The sequence below is a fragment of the Phallusia mammillata genome, chromosome 2 (assembly GCF_965637545.1).
Source record: "Phallusia mammillata chromosome 2, kaPhaMamm4.hap1.1, whole genome shotgun sequence".
Classification (NCBI taxonomy): domain Eukaryota; kingdom Metazoa; phylum Chordata; class Ascidiacea; order Phlebobranchia; family Ascidiidae; genus Phallusia; species Phallusia mammillata.
Genome location: NC_137253.1, coordinates 7,401,981 through 7,423,905, shown reverse-complemented (window position 1 = coordinate 7,423,905; position 21,925 = coordinate 7,401,981). Strand labels below are relative to the sequence as shown.

At 44.7% G+C, this 21,925-nt stretch overlaps 1 protein-coding gene across 1 annotated transcript; it reads right to left on the bottom strand.

Moving 5' to 3' along the window:
• Positions 1 to 349: 349 nt before the first annotated feature.
• On the bottom strand, positions 350 to 20,851 carry LOC145215677 (uncharacterized). The gene is made up of 7 exons (XM_080084423.1): positions 20,436 to 20,851; positions 19,754 to 20,357; positions 8,301 to 8,571; positions 6,340 to 6,486; positions 2,851 to 2,927; positions 2,610 to 2,722; positions 350 to 2,412 (listed from the first exon to the last, which is right to left on the bottom strand). Exons 2-7 carry the CDS (start codon positions 20,131 to 20,133, stop codon positions 1,091 to 1,093), a joined length of 2,310 nt encoding a protein of 769 aa, XP_079940549.1. The 5' UTR covers positions 20,134 to 20,357; positions 20,436 to 20,851; the 3' UTR covers positions 350 to 1,090.
• Between the last annotated feature and the right edge of the window lie 1,074 nt (positions 20,852 to 21,925).

Here is a 21,925-nt window from a genome sequence, read left to right as displayed (position 1 = left end):
ATTACCAAACTTCTTATCATAACATTTTTTTACTTGTATTGATTATTGTCGTAAGAACACCAGCCAAGGACTTGGGTTCAAGCAAAACATGCATAATCGCTGTGTTTATTGCGATAACAAATTACAACCTTCTTCAACTGCTGGTATGTAAAAGTGCGTATGATGTCCTAACCGTGTTTTGGTTCAACAAAACCGTAATAGAATTTTGAAGCAAATAAACATTTGGATTTTGTATTTGGACCAACATTGCCTGAACTTTGTTAAAAGGAATTCTTTGATTTGTTAATTTGCTCGATGCTTGACACTTTCTAAGTCTGTCTTCTAATGCTATTATTCTTAAATATGAAAATTTGCTTCATCGTAAAGATTTATTGCTTTCATAATAAGAACAACTTAGTCGTGAATTGGTACTGCACTTGCGCCACTCGTAAGACGAGAATTAGCAAAAAACACGCTGAATCAAAAATCGGGATCACGGCAGTGCCACGGGTCGCGCAGAAACGTGCTGACAACAAATTGACGTTGAAGGGTTCGGAAAAAGTGTTCGTGCAAAAATGTGACCCGCAATGATCCGTTAAAGTGTGCGAAGAAACTGAAACGACGCTATAGAAGATAAAAAAAGAAGACGGCGATATTATATTATAACAGGCGGTAATACTATTTTCTGTGGTACAGTCACAACACACTGCACATAATACGCGACGCGCGCATGAGAAACGATGCAGGAACATAAATATGACGTCACTTAGAAGAGTAGTGACGTCACCACTTGATATTGGGATCGTATTGACGTCACGCATGCAAAACAAGCGATGGTTGTGTATGAAGAATATACGATGAAAAAATTAGCGGTACAAGTACGTCAGTATTGCGCCTTATGAGGTATCTATGTAGGGCAAAAGGACAAAGGGGACTCTACCACCTTTAATCTAAACAGGACAAAATGACGTTTCACTACAAGCACCAAATCGTACGCCAGTCGCAGCGTTGGAACCAAGACGGCCGATTTCTATCTCTTGTGGATCTTTTTGGCTCCGAAAGCGCAAGACATGAGGTATGCCGCAAATCCAATAAAAAGGAAGACTTGCAATTAAACCTTTTCGCATTTCATCTCGGCAGATCGTTTTCGCGAGCGATCGAGTCCCGAAACAAGGTTTTCCATATTTCTCAATTCTTGCACAGCCGAATGGAAACTTCCTTCAGTCTTTCGTTCGCTCGTTTGTCCATCAGACGACTCGGACGCTGTTCGAACTCGTGACGTTGCAGGTGAACTTGACGGTGATCCGCTTTCCGATCGCTTCCTCTGCCTCTCGAACTGCGACATCCTGTGGTGAGAGCGTGAGAAATCAAATCGACATCCGGCTTCCGGGTGCTCGGCGTGATGTCGCAGAGAAGCAAGGTTGAAGGGCGGCATGGCGTACGGCGAGAACCGCGATTTCGCCCCATTCATAAAACTAGGCGAGGACGTGGGAGCCGACCCCGGGATGGGGATTCCATCGGTGGGTGAAGACGCGGCACCGATGTTCTTGGCGAATGCCCCTGCTGCCGAGGAATGGCGGTACAAGCGCGACGCAAGTGAGAATGGTGAAAGCGGTCTTCCTCCTTGAGATGACTCTAGTCTCCCGCCAGCCGACGCCGGGGTTGACAAAGCTGAAACGGAGGGGCTGGCTCCTGGATAAGCCGCCGCTGCGGCTGCCGCTGCCGCCGCAGCTGCCGCTGGGTTATATGGGAACAGATTGGCGTAAGGACTGAACGCCGATAACGACTGGGGGCTGTTGAAAAGTGAAGATAGGGAAGGGGTGGAAGGCATGTTGCCCATAAAAGTTGGAGTTGGTCCCTGGGTTGGAGGATGACTGCGCGATTGTGCGGACATTGCTCCTGCGTTTGCGACCGCTTGAAGCAACGCAGGATTGAATCCGGCTCCGAATTGTTGGTAAGGATTCATTGCTGCGCTAAGGGCGTTCATTTGATTCGGTTGAAGGAAAGGATAAGCGGCGGACATGTGCGGCATAAAGGAGTTCGCGTAAGCACCGAAACCCGCTGGCAAGCCTGGGTGGATAGGAATGGGCGACGTTAAAGTCCCGGATGATGAGGATGACGCGGAGGGATTTTCTTTGGACAAACTGCGCTTGGCGGACGCCGGCGACATCGACGATCGTTTCTCGAGGGGCGAATGCAAAACAGGCGACTTCCCCCTTGGCGAAACCTCGCAGTGCATCTTTTCGTCGAACGAGTTGCCTTCGTCGTCGCTGCACTCCCGCGCCGGATATTTGCCGTTTCTCTCATCCGTCATGCCATTGCAATCTGACTTGCGTTTCTCGCCACCGGTGGGTGACGTCATTGATGATGTATGTTCGCCGGGGTTATTGTTGTTGACCGGTCGCATTTCCTCGTCTGTCGAACCGTTGTAATCTGGAGAAATGAATGATGACTCGGTGAAATTTAATGCGTATGTTTTTGTGTAATCTTTGTCTCTGGACCACCAAGCGTTTTATCATTGCCTTAATGTTAAGCTATTAAACGTTAACTGAAGTCAATTTTTATTTTGGTCATTGTATCATAGACTTAAAATATGAAATCTTTAACGGTGATTTCTTGTTACTATATACCTGATCGATCAGAGTAGCTGTGGTGTGAGCTGTTTGCGTCCTTGCTTTGTCCGTTAGTAGTTTCATTTTTAGAGTTTCCGATTAGCTGCTGTTGAAGATGAAAGTGCTGGCGCCTGCAAAAAATCAACTCGTTTACTAACTTGAAGTTGTTGATACGGACGTCCCAATGGTCATTCAAAGATTTCAAATAATATGTAGCGTATTTTTTTAAACGGTTCATAAATTAGGCAATTTTTGTTACCTCTTTTCTCGTTTTCCGCTTCCAGAATCACGAAAGCCTTTAGCGAATGGATTGTGGTCGATCTTTAACTGTGTAATCTGAAATCAAAATGTACTCGGTTATAAATCACGCCAAAACAGAAATCACCATCACACCACAATAACTATAATGGATCAGCTACACGCGTTTTGCTCACAAACAAGGTTTTGCGTACGTGATGTTCAGGACTGCGAACGGGCGATGTGTGATTAAAACTGTTCCGAAATAGCTCAGTATTGCCAGAGCTCGGAAACTATCGAAACCGCAAAACTGGACCAAGTTGCAAGAGAAACAACCCGGTGCGCTTCCATAACAGCCTGTGATGCTTATTGGAGTGCCACGCCAAATCACCGCTTATTATAGCGAAATTGTCGATTGCTCAACGCCAGAACAGTGAGAATGTTCGGTTCCAACCCACACGATGGACTTTTACTTGTGCGGACGAAAGGTCATTGAAGTAGAAATTAGGCTCGGAAAATGGCACAAAGGTCACCTATTAAACGTTGTCAACGATAAAACTGCTCTAAAAGTGGCAAATGCATTTATACATTACGAAAATCTTATTCAAATAGAAGTGAAAGTCTCCTACGAACGTGTGAGTTTTGTCGGCATGCGTTCAAACATACAAAAATGCTTGCATAATTGTCATTTATGTGTTCTCTAGTTGAATCTGTGTCACTTTTTAGCTTCAAATATTGCAACTTGTAGATGCCGCCACCTTTACTAGCACGAGAGGTGGCAAACGTTTACCGTTTCACGCGGCGTAGCGGACAGGGCGCCGAGCAGTCGACTATTGTGAGCGACGGGTTTGGCGAAGCGCGAAGAAGCAGTGCCGATCTAATCTCTCCGCAACTCTGGCCACCGCTTCTGGTGTTACTGCCACAAAATGGCGATTTAACCCGGAGACGCAGAGACGCCGGTAATCCGCCAAACTCGACCAATCAGCTGTTTAGTCGTCACGCGATTAACATCTGGCACGCTGAAGCGATTTTCCTCATGTTTGCTGGGAATTATGCCGCTGATCGTATTAGGCCGCTGCCCAACCGCAAAAAAATAGAATTTGATTCAAGTTTTCGCCCCGAAAGCCGTAAAACGAATACCCTTGTCCAAAACGTACGCAATCAAGAATTCCTTACAAGTCTTTGCTGTTGTTTCATAACCTGACACATTCCACGTAACCACCTAATGTTATATTCGAGAAGTTTTGTTTATACATCACACACATTTGCTACCTCGCCGTAGGGAACACGTGTACTAGAGTATGCAAACAATGACGCACCACGGCAGGGGGCGAACACCTGAAGTAGGAAATCAGTTTATTACATTAAAGTGAGTTTTTAATATTGATTATATACTCGTTTTTTCGTAACAAGGCGGTCGCAACAACATAGGCGACAACCGTAATGTGATGGGTTTGACTTGTTTAGTAGACGATTTTGTCTCTCGTTTCGTGTCAATTTCAGTGACAAGTCCTTTGTTCGAAAGTTGGGGTTATTTCGAGTGCCCTCACATAACTGGGGTTGACAGCGGCGCTACTTCGGCGACAAAACCCGGTTCTGAGGTGTGCAAAGTGATAGGGGTCATTTCAACAGCACGTACCGTCATTAGCTATCTCAGAGGTGCATCTCTAACCATGTTTTCTTACACAAAAGCGGATTTCACTTCTGGCTGCTTTTTGAAAGTGCCAAAATGGTTTTAAACACAAGTAATGTGATGTAAATTTGGTTGCAAAAAGGCGTTTCAAGCAAAGCTGAGTTCCTTTTGAGCTGCACATAGCGTCAGTACACGTCGGAAACTTCAGTGACCCAGAAATGCCGAAAGTGAAATTGTTTCAGTTATAAACGGCTCCGGGGCAGCGCTTCAAAGCGGATCGCCCAAAGAGCTCCCCAACCCCCCTCAAACCATTCTTTTACCCCAAAAGCCCAGGGGACTAATTACCCTTCAGCCTAAATCGACAGGTCTTTACATTAACTGAACTAGATGAGCGCTAAGTACTAAAGGTTCTAGTTCTTTTAGGGGGGAATTGTTTTGGTAAAGGGTTTGGTCCACTTTTACCTCAGTTAATAAGGCGGAACTCTGTGCCCAGCTACTGTGCGTTGTGCCCCAACCCGGGTGCGTGTTTTCACGAATTAGACGCCACGGTGTGAGATAGGATCTTACTACAAGCGCGCGAAGAGCCAGTTGTTTTGCTTGAACGGGCTATCGCTTTTAGATCAGAGCAGCAGAACTACGGCACCCATGGCGAGCATATAACGACGATTGCTGCGGCCAGAAAATGTAAACCAAATTCCAGTTATTTACACCAATTTCTTCCATAGCTTTCCATGAGTACTTCTTCTGTACGAAATCTTAATCTTGCTTTGTGGTGTTAATGTGGCTTAGATTGTTGTGTTAACTGCTAAGTGTGCGCCACCGAATTATAAGTCCAAAAACAACATAATGTAGACCACGCGTCTACGCTAGAGGTGACATAATCCCCGTGCGCACTTTTATCATCTCCATAAACTTTCCCCTCGGCTTGGCGAAACTTCAAAGGCGGAGAGGAACCGAAAAATACCGCTAAAATTTCCGCGTTTTGACACATCGTGGCAGAGGGAGGACGACCGCCGAAGCTTTGTCGCCTAATCGCCGCGATTACGCAGTGGCGTCGCCGACCCTATTGTCAGCGAGGCTCATTCAGGTCTGAAGCCCTAAACGGCCACTAATGGTCTGAGCGCGTACTGTTGTTCCTACATTAATCGATAAAAACTTTTATTTTAAATTATATCTTCCTTGATTTGTTTTTGAGCACCCTTATACAGTATATTAACTATTGAACGAGCAAAGTGTAATTTCCTCGCATAAATTTCACATTCCTAAATTTGTTTATACATCCGCATTCCTTTTTCACACCCCTTTGCCTAGGTGTACAACACACAGGGCGTTTTCGCATAAAACCGACCCAGTCACGGTCTAAAATCGAGTGGCGCCTCAACTAAGTGGGGTATAACGTCTTCCAAAGATGGTCGGCGTCGGTTTAAGGATTCAGGATGTCTTCTTGTGCTATCAGCTCTTATTCGCCGACACCTCACGGGCGCTAATGGAATGACTGATCTTTGAATGTAATCTGTGACATCATACAACGCCCATTGTTGCGTAATTCCTGCGTTTCCGCCATTTTCGCCGTCATATCTTCGCATAGCGAATATTTGCGCAAGCGAGTTTTCCCACGTTACGTGTGAGGCTGCTTGAATCTCACCTCAAAGGTCAAAGCCGTGTACGTGATTTCATTCAAATATTGAAGGGCTTGGGTTTAAAAAAGTTTTTCGCTTGCGCATGTGCAAATTCCTATGCTTGGAAACATGATAGCACTGGTGTTTTTTCATGCATTATCTTGTTTGTGAGCAAACGCGTATGTTCTGTTGGAACCACAAATCCCCGACTGGGTTAAATCACATGCACCACGCCCGTCATAAGTCGCACAACACGAACCTTCTCATTCTGGTAAGCGGTAACGGCGATAAACTGCATCTCCTTGAAGACGTAGGTTCGGAACGCGCAGTAGGGAAGCTTCGAGATGTCACCACAGCGTACCACATGAAAGCGGGGCTGGTACTTGTGCATCGAGTTCAAGATTGTCTGCAAGTGAAAATGGCAAAGCGTTAACAGGGCTGGATGGCTGCGCGCTGATAAAACATGATGCCTATCACCCGGTGGATCCGCTTGTTTGACATGCAGAAGCACGTTTTACAAGTGTCGCTATCTAAATGAAATGAAGTTCAAAATATCGCAAGAAAACGCTTGTTCTGCAGTTATTTATTGGTTGCACTTTGTAGGCAAACTATATGAAGAAAAAAGGGTAAAGTGAGGCAGTTGTTTCAAGTTAAAAGCCTTAAATCCGCTTGTACCATTTTCTCTTTGGACCTTCAAAAATGACCTTGTTTTTGACCTATACTTCCGTTGATGGCGTTACTTTGCAACGATACCAACCACTCGAGCAAGTATGGTCGCAAATTGGCACAGGCTCAAAGTCAAGTAGTCGGCTTGCCAAAGACTTTACAAAGTTCTCTATAATGTACCAAAGGACTCCCCTAATTTAGCGCGCGAGCTCACTACGTTGAACCGTGAGATCTGCGCGGCGCCGCGAGAGACCAAGGATCATGAAAAGTTCAGCTTAGCTCGGCGCGATCAGGGACGGCTTGTAGTACATCAGGTCAAATGTGCTCCTTGTCCCCCTGCGTTCATCACGCGACTTGAAAAGGCGAAGCAATTACGCACAAGCGCCAGGAGACTCCCCGCGAGCTGCTGGAGCACCGGAGATTAGATGCAACACGGCGTCGGAGGACAAAGCCTCTTTAGAACTTGTAGCGCGGCCTGTCTAGCTCGGACATGGTCAGTAGGAGTTACAGTCTACGCCGGATATCAACTTAGCCCATTAAATTATCACCAAAATCGCTCTGGACCTCCCACACCGATCCCTTCACTCCCATAGTCTCCAAACACCTTCCAAACGCAAGTAATGATTACTTGTACAATGTACAGCTATAAATACATATGGAATGCTTACTACTTCCCAAAACCGTTAAAGCTATGATCTGATCATTGAAAGATGCATAAGCATGGGCTCGCAGTGCGAATCATTCTTGATCAATGATTGAGAAAATAACTTTAGGTAGGAAGATGCAAGAAGGTAGTTGGCACCGTTGGGAACGCTGGCATTTAACCTCAAGGTTATGGATGTGTCTAATTTAAGCGCGACGTCATGATCAAATTCCTATCGCGAACGCATGCATTTTCAACTTTGAAGGAAACCTCTTGAGCACTACTTGTCACCGTGTCGGCGACGTCAAAGTCATGATCGCTAATTTGTCAAGAAGTTTTCAGCGAATTTGATCTTCCTTCATGATACCGTAAAATGTTTGCGTCATTGCTTTGAGGTAGTGCCTTGTCATCCTCGAGTCGCATCCAGCTATTCTTGAAGCCCTTACCGAGCGACGACAATCACTTAATGGCTCGCAAATGGCGATGTATAATTGTCGGGCGCGGAGTTTAATGAAGCCGATCTCTGTCATTACGTGGGGTGGCATTACTTGCCGCTGCATACAATCAATTACAACTCGTCACTGTGTTTGTATCTAAACTACCTCAGCTGTGCATCAGTCATCTGTAATGTTAAGCGCCGTGATTCCGGCCACACAAAATGGCGCTAGGATGCGTAAAACCTTCAGGCTGTATTTCGTACTATATCTTTTTTAAGCGTGATGACGGCATGTTGTACAAAATGCAACCCAGCATAGACTTGGCAACAAATGTTTTGTCTTGGTTCCCAATCCCAACTATTTCGCCTGGTTGATGGGATTTGTACAATTCAAACATGCGTTGACATATAAACAACGCCTTTTAAACGATTTTTTTGAAGATTTAAGGCATAACAAGGGTGTTCAGATACGTACATGTCCATGTGGATCTGCGATGTTGTTGGTCAGTTTCAGTTTATGGAAGGACACGCCAGGTCGGTTCATCCACTGTTCCCCCGTTGCTGGTGAGTCGGGGTGGATGTACATTCTCTTGGGCAACTCCGGGTCTGCTTTTCCAGCCACCATCCATCGGGAGTTGTGAAACTTGTAGCGGCAATCGTCAGCAGCTACGATGTCCATCAACATAATGTATTTCGCATTCTTGCTTAGCCCACGGACTCGCACTTTGAATGATGGAAACATTCGCCTGTGGAAAGATAAAATCTTGCGTAAATAGAAGGTTACAACTTGTTTGTGGGAAAGTTTTTGCAAGCATAATATCCTAGTTTGTTTTAATTTGCAACCTGGATTGTTCTGTGTTTTGGTATGTACTGAGTGTTTTATTTGTGTATTAATTTGTTTGGAAAACTAATTTTGCAACACTAGCTGTTTGTTTCATTTGTGTGAAAATTACCAAGCTTGGTGAACGCATAAGACATGCTTTTACACCAAGAAACTCCAGTGAAACAATCGGATTTGCTGTCCAACTGTTAGTACTAAACATTAATTCATAAGCTTTGACTCCCCGCTGCTCAAAATTTGCGATTAGAAACTTGTATCTCTGTGAGATCGAGTGACTAAATCTTCACGTTAATCGTCCGGCCTCATCGCACCCGAGCTGGGTCCATTTAGCGGCTCACAGTTCGCGATTTGATGTTGTGGAATGGCGCTGGTCGATTATCGGATCGTGGCGCGGCGCCGTGACAAGCAGACAAAGCGATTTGCCGCAGGACGTCAAAAACAAACACGCAGCCAGTGTCCTCCGAGACGCACAAATCGCCATAATCGCGGTTTACCCCGTCGCATTACATCCAAACATGATCTCTGACCTGACAATCTGCAATCTGCCCCGATGTGAAGCAGATTGCATGCGCCGTCGCACTGTGGAATAGCAATACGCGAGAATTTCACTCTTTCCCACCAGGTTTAGGTCAACGCTGGGCACCGGGAAGTCTATTTGTCCGCATTAATCCCTGCAGAGGTGAAGTGCTGCTGATGAGCAAGCCGGAATCAAGCGTCCAACATCGTGCAAATACGACGCGGGGTCAAGCCGGTCCTTAAACCGCCAAGCAGTGGCATGTGACAGCAACAGAGGTGTAATAACAGCAACAGACGTACACACTTGTCAATAATGTTTTCATGTTGTACTGTACTGTGAGATATCCCAGTCACTTCAAATTTTCGGGAGTAAATTTTAAAGCAGCTTGCCATTTGTTTCGAACAAAACTTCAAAGCACCAACAAATATTTGTTATATGTTCTACATTCATTTTACACAGTATTAGGGAATTGTAAAGGTAACCAAATAGTGGCTGTTAAGCAATTTTTTTATATTAGGGGACTTCAAATGCAAAACATCTTTACTTTTTGCCCCAAGCACTCTTTTAACAATTTACAAAATCGGTTCGTTTAGGCGTTGCTTTTGTTTGTTTAATAATTTGTGTAATGGAAACGTCTTTCCCGAAATCCACACCTGTTGCAATTAAGTGAGCCATTTGTTGCTGGGTGACCGGTGGGACGGTGTGACAATGGGCGTAGTGCCACGGCAGCAGTGCAAACAAAACTCAACCGCAAGTTATTATACGCGGCAGCACACACGAACAAATGGCACAAGCTTTGTTCTAAAGCCAATACCTTCCCGTGGCGAGAGTTATGTAATCCCGCTGCTAGGAAAACACAAAGTTTCGCTGTTAGTTAATTGCGATACTGGCTTTACTTGCTACGAGCCCAGCTGAAAGCTGATTACATTCGAGACTCAATAGTTTGTTTGTGTGATTTATAACGGCTCGCTCCGGGAGTAGCATCTTAAATAAGTTTGAGCGGGTCCGTGTTGTTTCGTGAGTATTTGTTTGTTCCCCGTGCCAGAATTGCGCTCGAGGTTTTATTGCTTTTCACCGCGTGATGAGTTCTTTGTTTTCCCAAGGTTAGGAGAAATAACCAATTCCTCATAAAGCACTTGGTCCGATAATTTGATGTACATTTTTACACGAAAGCATTGTTTGTTGTAAAAACGCTGTTTGGTGCACTTTTATACCATTTGCCAATTCCATGAACAAAATTAGAATACTCGGATAATTGAAAATAGGTTGGAAAATTATCAACCCCCCAAATAAATTTCAGGCATTTTTGGCACAAGTTTACATATAACACCTCGTAGTTCAGGCGGCAATCATGTAAATTTGCTAGACGATAATAATTAGGTCAATAATATGTACACTCGCGCCTACTAATAACATTTGCCGCCATTTTTAGAGTAAGCGCTTTCCAATTTTCTGTTTAAAATCCCGAAAGGTGGTACTCAAAAATAGGGCATTTTAATTCTAGAACCAATAGCCCACATGTGTTTTTCTGACAGGCAAAACCGCTGCTCGGTGGGTTTTTCACTTTCGCTGCCAACGGGACGACGTGCAGCGCGTGGAGCCGGCGCTAAAAGAGGCTATTAGACGAATATGCGTGCCTCAAGTACCCCGCGATGGGTTATTTCCTGTTGCCTTTCGAGGTGCGATTTCCTCATAGATACCAGCAGCGGTCGGCGCGTCTGCTTCGGCGAAACGCTACCAGCACTGTTTCGTTTAGGTTCGCATGCACGTCCGAGGCCAAATTCTTACATTTCCTTTGGACCCTGTAAACCGCTATTGGTTATTTCGAGCTACTTAGCTCGTGTTGTTGACGCTCCCGTATGTTTCGTAGATTCTAAGCCCAGGCGACGTATTGACCCATAGTGGCCTGGCTATCCGGGCAAATTATACACGGAAGCGGTCAAGTTTTCCTTCACGCTTGCACAAAGGGCTTCCAAATTAACGGAAACCGTTTCATGCCGTCGGACAATGTGTGTGGCCGCATCCATTTCCATTAGTCGCGTGGTGCTGTAGTGTTGTTCAAGTGTCAGGCAAACCCAAAAAGTTGGCGACTTCAAAGTTGCCAGAGAGGATGTTTTGATTCGAACACTCTGATGTGTACGTGTGTTCTGTTACGTCACTACGCGAGTAATTGTTTCGACACAAGCTGGTTATCATGTTCTGGCAGAGCGCCGCAAAATACGGGATATTAGCGGGAAGCCACTGACAATTATCCGTCTGAACGATGCCGATGGACCAGTCTTCTTTAAAGTGCTCCTAAGGCCTTTGGTCACTTGCCTGTCGGGTCAAAGGTTACGCCGATTTATAGTGCGAATTCTCGGGAGATGTTTTATAAAAGCGGTTTAGTTTTCGGGTGTCGGAATGCGCGCCAGAGTGTTTGAGTCGCCTTTCAATCAAAGATGGAAACGCAACCCCAAGCTTAGCTGCGTTATCTGCAGCATCACGACGCCTCGGGATTTGCCGTGAAACGCCCCGCACCTTATCGCTTTGCCTACATCCCTGACCTTTCTGCCTTCGGACAGAGGTTGCCTGCAAGTATATAGTCAAGTTACCCACAAAGGTGTACGCGGATGCTTGTACATTTGATTGACGCATTAGGCAGTAACGTAACTCCACAGCAGACTGTGTTTAACACGCCATTGACCTTGCAACGCTACCATCTTGTGCATTAATTCGTTACGCCAATATCGCTTTGTCGGCTTGGGTTTATGCCGACCCAGACCAGACGATGTTATCTCCCTTATAGGGGTTTGGTCGGAGCGTCACAATGCAATAGAGATGCCGCTTGGACTAAGTTTAGTTGCGGAAAAATGTAGAAGATTGATTTTAAGCTTGTTGTACGCTACGATACGATGTGTTTGTGCAATATTTACAAATAATCTTGCAACCGTTTACCACTCCCGAGAAAATTGACATGAAATTGAGATCAGGTCTTTTAAAGTTGACATAAGACATGGTGATTGCTATTATGGTGCACTGTTTTCATTTTTATGGCTTTTCGAGATTGTTGTTGGGAAATTAGTGATCAAACTGACCAGACAAGATATTTTTACGCCGAGTGTGTTAAAAAACAAATGGCGCCAAGAATCCTCCTAAAGCCGGCCGCCATCTTGCTGCGCATTTACCTGGGACATGCGACGCGCTAATATGAAAGCTCCCGCACTGTAAAACCTACAATCAGCTAAGTGCTATTGTCGCCCATTAATCGAAAGTGTGTCATGTAAACTGATGGGTATTTTAGTTGGCAACAAGCGTTTAAGTAATCTAGGAAGCGTCCATCAATGAGAAAGCCATTTTGTCACCTAATGCTTCCCTATGTCCAGTGGCCCGACATGAATTCTCCATCCACCTGCTGTTTGTATAGAACTCCTTATCGTCGGACAGGACGTGTTAGTTGTTCACGAGGGCGGGATATTTAAGCTTGTGTTTCCGTCCGGCCCGTGTAATGTGTTTTGCGTGGAATTACATGTGTTCTTAGTGGACATGTGTTGGATAATGTGTCTTTGAGCAAATTGCTCTCCAGATTTCGTGCTGTAAAGATCATCACATATACTGTAATTGTGTCTTATGTTGGTGAATTTTGGCGCCTTTTTAATATTCCTTTTGTAAATATTTTCACGACAAGGAAATTGTATTTATCAACTTGTTTGTTTTTTAGTTGTGTGTTTGCCTTCCCAAATCGGTCTACTTAAAGCTTTGAATTTACCACCGTTTAGAACAGCACTTGCCAAATTAATGTTGACCTCTATGGTTGTTCACACGCTATTTAGACCTCAAGGAACAAACGTAGGTCGATAATAAAGCGCTCTTACAAATCGGTTATTTATTTCCATTCGCCATTACCATTGATCAAACGGCCTCTAAAAATTCCCAGAGGCCAGGCGCGTTAGCCCTTCAAATAACTAACATGTCGCAAATGCCATCGGCTGCTATTAAAAACGATTTTTGCTGAGTTGTTGACGACTGTGGCGACGAAGGTGACATCTTTGTTATTGAAATTTGTCGCCGTTCGAACAAACGGCTGCCTGAGTGAATGCGCGAGTTATTGCTGGAAAGTCACTTGGGATTCGATAAAAACGTCGTGGGCGTCCGTTTTCCGCTTCTTACCCTACTTTGGCAGATGCATGTCGAGCTTGGCAGCCGCAAGAGCCGTAATTACCCAAAATGGTTGTAAATAAAGCTGACACAGAAATGTTTGGTTTGAAATGATTGAATCGTTTTTGCACCCGTACTTGGTTTACGATGCTTTTGACCTAGTTTTAAGATATACCAAAACTAATGTAATGATTTTTCTGCTACTCAAAGTTTGTCTTTTTTTAACTAAAGTTAGAATACATATGAAACATTCTCGCGTTTGTCCATTAGTCCATTGAAATGTAGCAAAATTTAGCAAAGTATTATGTGTTTGAGCACTGGAAAGAGGGGCTTTTCAGTTATTATCTGGAAACTAGCTATTAGTGCAATTTGTGTTACTTTGGCGCCAGATAATTGTTTGTTCATTAGCACACTGACAACGCGACTTGCACTAACGTAATTGTCGCTGGGCGTTTGTGAGTTACTCGAATCGATCCGCGTATTCCAACAGGCGATTAGCACAATTGCAGTGTACTTTAAACTGGACACGACACACCTACACCAAAACTCCTAATACGGCACAAGACGTTTCCTTGTCCAGCTTAAAACCGCGCAAAATGTATTTTAGTGACGTCACGAAACGTCACTAGGGCGAAACGCAGGAATGATTGTGTCTAGATATGTGGTGACGTAATGTTGTCAAAATTTCGGGCGAATTTACTTTCGTTGGTTTGTGGCGAAAGGGGACAAGGCCGTTCCCCGGTCGATTAGGAAGCTAAACAAGCTAGAGTTACACGCGCTCCCGTGAACTTGGTACTGACCTTGGCGACTTGACCTCGCGCATGGGACCTTGCGTCATAAAGGCTCACAAATCCATAGCTTCCGCAATGGAACATTCGAATTTGAGTTGGGATTTGCGGTTTAAGTTAACGATGTTGACTAATCTTTATTGGCTCAATGTGTCTGAAACTATCGTTTGGACTTGTTATGTCATCTTTTAGTTGACAATTTTTACCCTTTGTCGTGTTAACACATCGATACGACGACATCGATAGGTAACCGGTAGCGTATGTGGGAGAAAATACCATTTTCGCAAATCTTGACGTTTGCCGGGAACGGCGACAATAATAACGGCACTGGCGAAGCACAAACACATAGTAAGGTAGCGGGGCGGTATTTAACCCGCCTTTTATGCGATAATTCAGGGTCTGGGAAGCCGGACAAGCACACAACATTTGCTGGTCTGGGAACAAACCCTTAGAGGTGATGTGTCGGAAACTGGCGATAATTACATAATACCTGAGCGCTTTTTCTCACAAGAAACAGCGCCACTATTGTCGCCAATTTTGACGTCAAAACTGACATATACGTCACACAGAGGGAAACTGTTTCCCACTCCACAAAGGAAAATTCCACACAGCTTACAAAAAACAGATTTTCGTCTATTGCTTAACAGATTTGTTATTGGTTTGTACCCTGAGTTTAGGGATTATGTTTTCCTGATATGCCCTGCCTCTGAACAACATCACGCAATCAGCGAATGCCCTGAATTTCGCTAGGTTGGCGATCTGGTGGGGTCAGGGTTTACAAACAACATCGCACGCAGCTATAAACAACGCCCGGCGCTGACGATTAACTCTGCGGCGTCTGGGGGATTAACAACCGGCGGCGCCAGCGCGGAAATCCCGATAAAAAAGACGAATTAGGCGCGAGTGATGGGCGCATGGCGCGAGTCCCAGCACCGGCGCATTCATCACCCTTTCGACATTCGTCGCCTTGTGCGGGATTGCGATGCCACGAATTAGCCTGCTGGGGCAGGACACGACCTTTGCTTGCCGTAATCACAAGTGCGCCACGCGAGCAATTTTGCAGACAAGCACTGTTGAGCAGCATCCATCGTATCACCTTGTTTATGTTGATAGCTAAAAAGACTGGCTTTCTGGCGAAATTGAACTCATCGCACTGGAGTATTTGTTTTGCGTGACAGCTAGTCAATTAATTCACACCGAGCCGAACGCGTCGCGGTTTCTTCAGTTCTTGGCAGTACGAAGCCGCGTGATCTTTACCAAGAGTCGCGACCGATCGACAAATAGTTTATGAGTCAACGTGTCAAAACTGCGAATGATTGATTGGCCTCAATTTATTGAAACATCGATCACTCATCGCCACTTTAAGAAACACCAATCGTTGTGAGCAAACAAGACCAAGTAAAGTGTGAATAGAAATGTATCAAAAACTCTTAATCCAGGTACGCACTGGGCTTAAATTCGTTTCTTTGGAATTGACGCAATCTGGTTTAATTGCCTTAACAAAGGCCGCTCAGCTCGTGTTATTGTTTGACACATTTGCGTATATGTGGCTGCTATTGAAGACGGATTAGCAAGATCACGATTTTCAACGCTCGGGCTAAAAGGTAAAGACCCGTTTTATAAACAACTTCTTATTTGTATGACTTCATATTGGCACTAAATGTTTTTGAACCGAACTTTTAAAACTAAACTTATAACCAAATGTAGGCACAGAATTTGGAAAGTTTAAACATTTTCTGTTCAAAAATATTTAAAGAAGGTAATGTACTTCAAAAATCAGGCTATGGTGTTTTGAAATAACAAGATTATGAGCAGTGATGCATCCCTCGGACCCCAACACCCCTAAATGGTGGAGACCAATGCGAACCATTTGAAACCCCATAGCCCCTTTTCCACACCCAACCCCCGAAAACGAGACCGCGTTGTTTACAGCCTGGCTGGGACAGTCGAAAGCGACAAAACCACTTGTGCATATCGCACGGCACGCAAGTTCACGCGATATCCTGGTTTCTGATACATTAAGCAGGTGTCGTAGGTTGTTGTTCGTTTGGCCTCGGCTTGTTGAGGCACAAACCACACGTCGCAATTCTGACGGATTCCTACTGAAACGGAAACCCGCTATTTTGGGCAGGTGCCGCTTTGACAGAAGAGCCACAACACAACTAAAGTCATTGCACTAATGCCTGAAAACGCGCAAATAAATCCTTCCGGCTTGGACGCAGTGTAAAACGTATAGGCTCAGCTTCAAAGGCGTTGGCACAAAAGGCGTTATTGAACAATCGGTCACTGTTCATTTCCGCTTTTTAACCAATTCACGCGCAAAGAGATGTTTGGTTTCGGACGAACAAGCACTATCGGTGCCGCTAAGCAAATGTTTGCTAAATCATCGAACGCTTAACCGCACTGGATGAGTGGAAAGCAAAAGCCACGCCGGGTAAACAGGCGCCGTTGCATTTGCCCGGCAAATAGCATTGCAATCATGTCGCAGTTTGGCGATATCAAAACCGAGAAGCGTCGGACGATTTTTTCGGCCGCTGTAAGCTGGCGCCTGATGACGGCGACAACGCTTTCACATTTGTTCCACGCCCATTGTCGGCCGCGCGGCGCCAAAAGTCACCGCGCTAACAAAAGACCGAGTGTCAAATCAAACACGACCGAGGATTTTCGCACATCTAATTCCTCGCGCCCAAGCTCTTTGTTTTGAGTTGCAGTGAAACGATTGGCTTACGCAACAGCGATAATGAGTAACAAAACTGTTAGCTTTACCAACACCTAGAGCCAAGTGCTTTTACGCCTTTACGATACGTTGTCACAATCAAAACATGCGCCACATGGAAACGAATCGTAACTATAGCCATTCTGAGCGTTTCCCACCCAAGCTTCTCAGACATGAAGTCAAAATCTTCACATATTCTGTTGATATTTACAACCCGCGCCTTGGAAATGGCAACAACGTGGCCCAACACTCAAATCTTGTCTGTGGGCGTGAAACCTCTCCGTCTATTCGTTCACATCTTCCTGATATATAACCTTCAGGCGTTACAAAGCGCTGGTGTTTGTTGTTGGCGCGAATGTGCGAAACTTGATGATTTGGTGACGATTTGTTGCCTGGCCCTCATCGTTCCGATTGGCTGTTTGCTTACTCGGGTTGCTATGGCCATTGCCTCGTGATGCCATAAATTATTTCCACATTCGATTGCGCCACTTTTAAATGTACCTGACGATGACCAAACTCATTGTGGTAACGAACTGTTTACTAAACTAAATTTATTTGTGTTCAAACGCCAGAAAATCGGGTACATTTTAAGGGAACAGCGTGTGAGTGGGATTTTGTACGCCTGAACTTCCAAAGTTTCTTTACTTACGAATCAGCTAAAGTAGGTGAATACCAGATGCTTAAACACGCCTAGATAATGCCAGCCACTTTACACACCTCGCTGTTTCCTCTTTGTTCAAATATGGCGGATGCGATTTGTGTTTTGACGTAGCTAGCTACATGTAGCACTTAAGTCAAAGCCGTTTTACCGCAATTACGATTTGGTTCTTTGCGATTATACCATAAGTAAAGGCGAAGAGATGCTAGTTGTGGCGCAAGACAAGGCGCCGTACGACAAGTGGACAATTTGCAAACGTCTTGGACGCCGTACGTCATAAGTGCGCCGTGTAATTGCGTTGCGCTAATGGGACGAAACAATTTGTAGATTGCTAGGTGGCCGGTAAAGTATAAAGTGATTTTATTGCGACATATGATGCGGCGGTCGCAATAGCTGGAAACATATGATTAGGGCTACAGGGTTTCCAAATTATCGACAGCAATTAGGACAAAACTTTACAGTCGCTTTACTTTGAAACAAAATTAACTCGCACTAAAAATGCGCAACTTCACAAAAACTGTATGAAACAAAACAAGAGCCTTAAGTTGAGGACATATTGCTTTCTAAGCAGTTTGGCAAGCAAAATTGAACTGCAAGCGCTTGTTACAGCACAACGCGATACAACCAAAACCGCAAGCGGGCAATTTTCCAAAACATTGTTTTTAAATTGGCCTATCAGAAATGATTTAAAAGCCCACGTACGCATTTGATTCCACATTTTGAATTGGCAATGTATTTAACAAATTACAAGAAACAGTCGAAATATCTTGTTCTAATTGGGGCGATCGTCTTGCAGACTGTTCACGCCTTCTAACACCGATTTAGTCTCAAATTATTGTTGACAAATGACGCCAGGAAAAATGGCGCCAACGAGAGTGATTAGTGCGCCTCCTCCCCAACACTGCACCCTAATCATCAACAACGATACAGATCAACCATTTTTGATCCGTTTTCAAAATGTAACTGTGTTGGATATATGTGATACGTATAAGGTTGGGTTGTGTGCGTGTAACATGACTTCCTGATCAAGTTTTTTTTCTAAAACTATAACGATTTGTAAAGCGATACGATTTAAATGCTTTGTATTTCCCTCATACAGACCTACAAGTTTTCCAAAGAGTTTACCTAATAATTGAGTGTACATGCTAGAACAAAATTGTGTGTAGGTAATGTATATTGTTCCTAAACCGCCTACTCAAATAAACTGTTTATATTTTGCAATTTGCAACAACTCATTTTGGATACAAATCACCCCGATTTTGTTGCTCACTTCCAGCCGCTATCTTACTATTAACAACTCCTGCTGAAGTGCCGTAATTACATCACGTTTAGTTCCATATCGATCGGGCAATTACCAGGCAAGTAACGTGGTTTGCTTGTATCTTAACGTGGCACTAGGTGTGGGTGGGGTAAACACTCGCTGCTTGATCGCCAATTCAACACATTACCAGACATTAATCGCATGTGTTAAACCGTAATTTGTGACACGTTTTTCGGTTAAGACCAGTCATTGGTCTTTCACACCAAACCATGTCACGCGATTGAAGTCGAAGCGTCCGCTTACAAGTTTTGCCGGGTTATGATAACTGAAACGCCGCGAAATGAGATCTTACATGTTAGGGGAAGAAATTTCAAAATGGCGTCGCGTTTGAACGCAATTTAAAATCGGTATGACTTGTCGATCCTGGAAAAATGATCTCGATCGTGGTAAAGCCGCGCGCAGGTGGTGCTATTTTCTCACGCAAGCGACGGTAATAATCAAGGTTCCCGATCTGGAATTGCCCGGCTCTGGGTCACAACAGCTGTCTGCAAGACACAGTGCAAATACACAGGGCGGGGGCGATATGAGGCGAAAGTACAAGTCCTTATTGGCACCAGGTCGTATCAAGCAGGTGCGGAAAGCAAAGCGGCGTGCGGCTAAGGCTTAACCAAGCACGAATCTCACACCTTCGCGTTCCTGCGACATTGTTTACACACCTTTGCCACACTCGAAGGTGGAATAGGCGCGTTTCCGTCAGTTTACAAAGATGCGCCCACCTTATTAGCGTTTTCGTTTGTTCTACGTGCCATAGAAGGGAATTCGCGGCGATATGTTGCCTGCTGACTGGTGTCAAATTGACATTGCTTTCATTTTGAAACGTCCCTGGTGTGATGACACTAACCGCGGACCACCAAAGGCGCACTGAACCTCCCACCGTGTAAATAATAATTTGTTGTGTAAACCCTGAACGTTTGAAATTAAAACACCCAGATTCAAAAAGAAAACCTTCCTACCTTCCAGTTTTAGTGATGACCATTTCTGTTCCTCGCTTGTGAAATTGTTCCCACAGTTCCATGTTATCAAGGTCCACTTGTGGATCGTCTGGCTCATTGTCATCAGGGTCGACGAACTTCGTCGGCGGCATATCACCGCCTTGGTTCCCGCAAAGTCCACGTTCGAACGCTGAGCCGAGACCAGCTGGTGAAGTCGGGTTTTTCGAAAACATAAGGGATGAGGGACAGTGGGATAAGGACAAAGCATTTGGAAGATACGAGGGCGGAAAGAATGGAAGTTCTGCACCGTGTCTGGATGAGAGCAATGCATTGTGTCCGTAGGCTGACATTACTGCCTGTAAAGGCGATACTGGTCCAGGCTTCATTGAGTCTTGTATCATAACTTTGTTTGGAAACGCCGTCGTTTTGGTCTAAACCGTGCGGGCTGATTCTTCGTCTTTGATCAACTGTGTGTTTGAATTTTTCATGCACTTTCAGTTCACTGGCATGTTTAAAACGACACGAAAAGAGTTGCAATTCAGATCACAATGAAGTACCGATTTGCACAGTCAAGTGTAACGACCAAAAACTACAAGTTCTTAGGTCGGCACGTCGTCCAATTCACCTGCACATAACAAAAAATCACAATAATTCAAAACCGATTCCGCAATTCAGTAGCTCTCAAAATGCAATAAATTTTTACCCTAACAGTTTTTCTCCTCTCTTCTAGCTGTGTACTCTGTCACTACCCTGGTGCTACTGGCGCGCTTCGGTGGCACCAGCCACTTAAAAGGCACTTTCAATTTGGGTCGTGTTGTGGTTTAATATCCCACCGACTCCAGTGATTAATCCAGGGCGGCACAAGGGCAGTTGAACTGAACTGCAAAGCCTCGAACCAGTGTCCTTAAAATTTTCCCTGTTGCTGTTTCAACGCATTTTTTCTGCTTTTTGTGTCAATATGTTGGCAAAAATAGGCAAACACTGCTCAAGGCTTGCTAAGTGAATTAGCATTTGTTTGTAATTGCAAACAACACAAAATTTAAACTGTAACATATGCACCTCTTGCATCCCTAAAATGAGGCTCTCTTAAGTGCCCTGCAACTCAGTACTGACCACCGAGTATGAAGTACTGACCACTGACTCGGTATAACGCATATCTCGATTGACTTGGTGCTTATGGGGATTCATCCAGAGGCCAATCTCTTTCCCTGCCCCTTTTTTCTTCTTACGTTCGCGCAATGAGCAATGCACGTCGTTTTTCGCGCTCGCCATTTTATCCTTCTTTTGTCTTTGTCGTGCGTCGGTGCCCTCGCCCGTCGCCGACGCACTTGTTTACAAGTGAGCGTTAAGCCCGATGCAATACTTCGGACACGCGCACTCGCGAACCGTGTTTATGTTTGGAGGCTGAATCGTTGTGAAGTGGGCAACGAGTTTTTACTTCAAAACGTAATTCAAGTCACTTTTACCAAAACCTTGGGGCTACAAATATAAAACACATTGTCAACTGTTTTTCATTTTTATGTATGATCGATAACAAAACCCTCTACATTTCCTTGTACCAAATCAGTTTCTAATGCATTTTGTTGGTTTAGTCTATATATTCTTGTTATAAACCTTAAACTCTTCTGCATTTGCAATTGATTCATCCTGAATTCAATTCTGAGTGGTATTTTAACAGTTCAAATTAAGCACAACTGAAGTTGAACGAAAAACCACCAATGGTACTGTGGTACTGAGTGTCGACACAACAAGCTTTACTGAGCTTTAGCGTGATCACAGGCCACCTTAGCATGTGTTTGATGTAGCCAGTTTGGCGCCGTACTGATATGACGCCGTTGGCATTGTCACCTCGTCAAAATCTCCGCTCATTACCCGTCCGACCCTCGGCTTCAGCAAGCGTCAAGTTTTCACACACTGGACCCCATTTTGCTTGTCTCGCGCCTGCGAAGCTTTGTGCAACAGATGAGGCCGCTTCAGACAGACAAGAACGCTCTACATTGTCTTTAGCCTCGCCAATGCAAACTAACACCCGAGAACAGTGAATCAAAGCAAAGCTAGGAACAAATGAATCAGCAACACCGCGGGCTCCAGTTTTATCTTAACCGCCGCGTCAAAATTGCAACTTTCGCTTTCATTTTGCGGCTTCTGCTGTTGTTTCCGACCCGACGCTGTACGTTCGCGGCGACATGGCGC